Source organism: Aotus nancymaae, unplaced genomic scaffold, assembly GCF_030222135.1.
Source record: "Aotus nancymaae isolate 86718 unplaced genomic scaffold, 86718_ANA_hifiasm-v0.15.2.pri h1tg000046l, whole genome shotgun sequence".
Classification (NCBI taxonomy): domain Eukaryota; kingdom Metazoa; phylum Chordata; class Mammalia; order Primates; family Aotidae; genus Aotus; species Aotus nancymaae.
The window spans coordinates 25,788,943-25,795,057 of NW_026988460.1; the positions used below are offsets into that span (position 1 = coordinate 25,788,943).

The 6,115-nt window shown below is 43.6% G+C and overlaps 1 protein-coding gene across 6 annotated transcripts in view; it reads left to right on the plus strand.

The window, feature by feature from the left end:
- Nucleotides 1-6,115, plus strand: part of NR2C2 (nuclear receptor subfamily 2 group C member 2) — a 91,253-nt gene that overhangs the window by 82,762 nt on the left and 2,376 nt on the right. For all 6 annotated transcript variants that reach the window (XM_021675780.2, XM_012472678.2, XM_012472697.2 and 3 more), the window contains 2 exons: nt 2,179-2,316; nt 3,291-3,396. In XM_021675780.2, the coding sequence (XP_021531455.1) occupies nt 2,179-2,316; nt 3,291-3,396 (244 nt within the window). The remainder of the gene's footprint in view (nt 1-2,178; nt 2,317-3,290; nt 3,397-6,115) is intronic.

Here is a 6,115-nt window from a genome sequence, read left to right on the forward strand (position 1 = left end):
AGGCCAAGCACAGTGGCTCACACCTGTAATCCCAGCACTTTGGGATGCCAAGACGGGGGAATCACCGGAGGTCGAGAGTTCAAGACCAGCCTAGCCAACATGGTGATATCCCTTCTCTACTAAAAATACCAAAAATAAAAGGCCGGACATGGTGGCTTACGCCTGTAATCCCAGCACTTTGGGAGGCTGAGGTGGGCGGATTGCCTGAGCTCGGGAGTTTGAAACCAGCCTTGGCAACATGGCGAAACCCCATCTCTACTAAAAATACAAAAAGTTAGCTGGGTGTGGTGGCGGGCACCTGTAATCCCAGCTACTTGGGAGGCTGAGGCAGGAGAATCACTTGAACCCAGGAGGCAGAGATTGCAGTGAGCCAAGATTGTGCCACTGCACTCCAGCCTGGGTGACAGAGTGAGGTGAGGCTGTATAAAAAAATTAAAAAAAAAAAAAAAAAAAAAACTAGGACACAAACCCGCATCATGCTGACCCTAGTCTGGGACACGTGTACCTCCCCTAGGCTGCTCCATATGAATCAACAGATGACTCTCTTCTAGTGAGATCTGTGGCAACCATCTAGTATTTGGTGTTCAAAACATCAGTGTCAGGAATGTCAGGAATAGGAGGGAGCCATTGTAGTCTCTCCACATGCAACATGTCTGACACACTGAAGACCACTGTCATACCCAGCATTTGAAGTAACACTGAAAATCTATACTTGCAGCTGAAGTGGAAGTATTTTTTTTTAACAGAGTCTGTGTTGCTAAGCTGGAGTGCAGTAGCAGTCATAGGTCACTACACCCTTGAACCCCTGGGTTCAAATGATCCTCCTGCTTCAGCCTTCCGAGTAGCTGCGACTACAGGCACTTGCCATCACACTCAGCTAATTTGTATATTATTTTTATAGAGAGGAGGTTTAACCATGCTGCCTAGGCTTGGAACTTCACTTTTAATTGGGCATTCCAAGTGTTTGATATCTAGGAATGTGAGTAACCTATTCATACATTTGTTTTTCTAGTTATTTCCTTGGAATAGTTATATAAGGGTGAAGTTTTAAAAACCCTGTAACAGGCCAGGTGCAGTGGCTTACACCTGTAATCCCAGCACATTGGGAGGCTGAGGCAGGTGGGTCACTTAAGGTCAGGAGTTCAAGACCAGCTTGGACAACATGGTGAAACCCCGTCTCTACCAAAAATACAAAAATTAGGCATGGTGGTGAGCACCTGTAATACCAGCTACTTGGGAGGCTGAGGCAGGAAAATCACTTGAACCTAGGAGGTGGAGGCTATAGTGAGCCAAGACCATGCCACTGCACTCCAGCCTGGGCAACAGAGCGAGACAAAAAAAAAAACAACAAACCCTAGATTTTATTGAAGTTATGTAAGATTTGTTGTTCACAAATGAGCTTTAGTTTTCTTTTTTTCTTTTTTTTTGGGTAGAGACAGAGTCTCATGATGTTGCCCAAGCTGGTCTCAAACTCCTGGCCTCAAGCAGTCCTCCTGCCTTGGCCTCCTAAAACATTGGGACTAGAGGCATGAGCTACTGCAACTAGCCAGTTTTATTTTAAACTGAGTATAATAATACTAATACTGCCAGTAAGGTATTGTCATGAAGATTAAATGAAATAACATAAGAAAATTTTTCTGAAGCCAGGTATGGTGATGCATACCTGTAGCCCCAGCTATGCAGGATGCTGAGGCGGGAGGATGACTTGAGCTCATGAGTTCACGTTCAGCCTGGGCAACATAGTAGACACCCAACTAAAAAAAATTGTTTTGACAACTAAAAAATGCCAGCATTTAATGTTCAGGTGCCTGCAGAGACTTAGAAAAACCTAACCATTTATATGAACTGTGAGTCTTCGGAATAAAGACATGATTATTCAGGCACAGAATAAAAGAAATTCTCAATGTACACCTACAGGCCAAGGGAGCTGCCTGGCGGCAGGGCCAGGAAGAATCACTGGTCTAGGAATTCGTTATTGAGGTAGAACCCATATTGGAGCAAACTTTGCGTACCTCTTGTCACTTCACCTGCAGCTGGAAAATGAAGCTCTTGTTCACCTTGAGATTACTGATTTTTAAAAGTGAAATTGTCCCATTTCTTTCCATCTGTGGCCCTCAGATAAGCTGGTTTTATTGTTCTTACCCACCTTTCTCAGAGATTTGTGATCTTGGTTTCTAGATAAACTTTCTGGTGACCGGATAAAGCAAGTCATGGAGCACATCTGGAAGCTGCAAGAGTTCTGTAACAGCATGGCGAAGCTGGATATAGACGGCTATGAGTATGCATACCTTAAAGCTATAGTTCTCTTTAGCCCCGGTAAGATATGCAGTGGGGATGCATGACCCTTTTCCACCTGTATCTACTGATGTTTCTGAACATGAACATGTTGTCATCAGTGGTGTAGAAAGAGCCCTGCGGATTATGTGAACTAGATGTTTTGCTAGATAACATAAATACATAAATGCTGTTAATTCTTGCCTTTACAGCCCCAAAGAAATATGCTCCAGTGCCTGATGTCACGCACTGAATAGATTTGTGTACTAATTAAACCATTGGCCAAACAAGACTACAGCATACAAAAGTGTGCTACTACCCGATATCCTTTTTTTTCTTTCTGTTTCTGGCTCTTTGCAAGTTTCCAAGTTTTGTTAGCACATATAATCCAGTACACATTGAAGCTCTACCTGTTTGCACAGAATGTGTATAGCAGTAGCAGCAGCTGCTGCAGAGCATGCTGACAGGTATGTTCACAGGAGATGAAGAGGCAGCGATCAGGATGCCTGGGCTGGCCTCACTTCCCTCTGCTGTTCTCTCAAGGCCTCTGAAGAAGTCACTCAGGCTGACTGCTGACCTCACAGTAGGGGTTGGACACAACTTAACCTTTTCCTCTTCCTTCCCAGCCCTCCACTCACTAACAACAAAATAGCTACTAAAATTGAGACAAATTATATAATTAAATATTTAGAAAGTAAATGACAATTTCTAATTTTATGTGATAGTTTTTAAAACTATGTTATCTAGGGTAGTAGGAAGCCAGATGTCTGGAACCAACCAGGTGGGACTGCTCAGGCTGGCATCTACTCAGGGTCCCCAACCCCCTCCAAGGAACTTCAGGCCTGGGCAGAAAACAGGACAACCCAGCGTTCTGATAATACCTAAACTAGATCAGTCTTTGAATTCAGTCTGTTATACTTGAGAAGTTTGCAGAAGTTTGACTAAAAATACTAAGAAGTCTGCAAGTGAGACTTTTCAAATTCGGAGGGAATTTGGAGGTACTTTTCTGTTTTCAGATCATCCAGGTTTGACCAGCACAAGCCAGATTGAAAAATTCCAAGAAAAGGCACAGATGGAGTTGCAGGACTATGTTCAGAAAACCTACTCAGAAGATACCTACCGGTGAGTCATTTAGGCACACGCTCTTGCTTGGGGCAGCAAAGAGTGTGGTTGACTCTGTAGTTTCAAATATAAATTATGTTAGCCTTTCCATTTTTAGCAGCCTGATAGAGCCTCCATTGGATCACACTCGAATTCTTGAGTTGTTTTTTTCCAAGCTCCCAAGAGCTAGAGAGAATTCTTGAATTCTAGAGGCAGCGTACAGAGTGCCAGCAGGAGGGCCAGGACTGAGGCTGATTATAGCATTGCTGTGTGACTGTGACTGTGGCCTCAGATTGCTATTTAATTGGAAAAGTTGGAGCAGATGCTGTATGGCTTGTTCCAGGACTAACACTGTACACGAGCTTTGAGTTCTCATGGAGATTCCCTTATCCAGAATAGTTTGAAAAGTCTGCACCTCTGGTCAGTATCCATTGAAGAGGCAGTGCTAGAGTACTTGACAGAAAAGTTCTCATTGACAGAAATCAAACCTGACCCCTATAAAGGAGTGGATGAGTTGTATAAGGTCATTTTACCTTCAGATAAACTGTTGGAAAAAAGTTTATTTGGGTGAAAATTAGTATTATTTGTAATGAATGTGTAGCTATATATATATAAATTAGCTTTTCTCATGCAGATTTAGGCAGGAAAGTTTTCAGATCTGCCAAAGGGCAGAATGCATTGACGGGCTTTCCAGCCAAGGATGGAAGAATGCTTTCCTGTGACAGCTTCTGACCTACCAGAAGCTACATGAATTTGTGAGACCCTTTCAAGTAAAGTATTTCCCTCCCCATCATATCCCCCTAAAATAAACATTGGAACAAAATTGACAGCATGGGAAGACACACAGGCCCACCTTCCCCAAAGTGTGTCCCCTGCACAGACCTCAGTCTGCAGGAGCCCCATGGAACAGAGGTGTCTTGGGGGCTACCCGTTCTGGCTCAGTGCTTCTCAAAATAAATGATTTTGTCCCCTAGTGGGTAACCAGCTCTTCCTAGTGTTTCAGCGCTAAAACCAGGACAGTTCCCCCGCCATTTATCTGGTGTGACTAGGGGCATCTTGTAGCTGGCTGGTCCTGCTGGTAGACAAGCCTCCTCCTCCTTTCAGCACACTTCCATTGCCCAGATGAGGGTTTTACAAAAGCTAGCTCCATTTTCTACTGTAAACACTGAAGGCCTCATCATGAATCTAGAATAACTTCAGGCTCAGTACATAGAGAATGGACTCTAAGAGAATGCACCCACACCCAGAATTTATACATCCAGCCAGGTATCCAGTTAGGTTGTCCCCTGAGGAGGCCATAGGCCTGCTCCCCAACAGTTAACATGGCCAAAAGATGGCTGGAAATGGCCCTCTGGGTCTGCTGGCAGAACCACAGCACACTCTAGAATCACTTTAACATCAGCAACTCTGTGGCCTTGGAAAGTAGATATAATATGTCTGAAAACATCATGAGTCACTCCTGTCCAGTCAGAGACCCAGGGTTGGGTAGGGTGATGACAAATGACTTGAAGTCCAAAATGATAAGGGAGGCTTTCTTTTTGTTTTTAAATTGTACTTTAAGTTCTGGGGTACATGTGCAGAACGTGCAGGTTTGTTACATGAGTATAAGGGAGGCTTTCTTTTAGGGCTCAGAAATTCACTTAGAGATAGTTCTCAAAGAAAAGGCCCTAGAATGTTTTACATCCTGTTCGCATATTCTTTTTTTTATCTTGATATTTACTGTTTGGAATATCCATTTTTTTACTCTTACCCATTCTTGTTCCTTTTCTCATATTGATTATTCCTCCTGAAATACTTCCCACCCCTTCCAATTCTTTGTATCTCTGCTGACAGAAATCTTAGCCGGGCCTCTAAGGCCCAGCTGAGATGGCAGGTCCCTTATACCTTTGTGTGCCCTGCAAGATTGGAGCACAGCAACTCATTGTGGCTGGGTGAACAGATGCTGGTGCTGGAATGCTACTTGCATAATATGAACACATTTTCTCATTTTAAAAATAGTATTCACTGTAGAAAAACTTAGTGTTCTAGAAAGCAAAAAGGAAATAAAAAAAGCACTATCTAGGGGCAGGCCATGGTGACTCACACCTGTAAACCCAACACTTAGGGAGGATGAGGCAGCAGGACTGTTTGAGCCCTGGAGTTTGAAAACACCCTGGGCAACATAGTGAGACCCCATCTCTATGAGAAAAAAAATTTAAAATTAGCCAGGTGTAGTGGTATGCACCTGTAATCCCAGCTACTCAGGAGGCTGAGGTGGGAAGATCACTTGGGCCTGGGAGGTTGAGGGTGCAGTGAGCCGTGATCACATCATTGCACTGCAGCCTGGATGACAGAGGGACGCTGTCTCAAAATCAAAACAAAACAAAACAAAAAAAACACTATCCAGAGATACCTACTGTTAACATTCTGTGTATTCACTTCCAGAAATTTTTTATGTATTATAATTGGGATCATAAAATACCAAAGGTTTTGTAACCTCTTTTCATGTAATACACAATAACCGTACGTACTCTTCTTCATCATTTTCTGTGGTTGCTAGTTAACTGCTAATGAAAAAGTAGGTCTAATTTGGGCTGTCACACATGGCACTGCAGTAGCATCCTGGCACATGCTCCACTTTTTCACCTGGGATCCATTCTTGGCTGGGGAATGGCCTGGTCACATGGGACACTTGAGATACACAGAGTTAAGTGGCCTTCCAGGGCAGCATCACAGTGCACCCTCCACCCCAGGTTTCTTC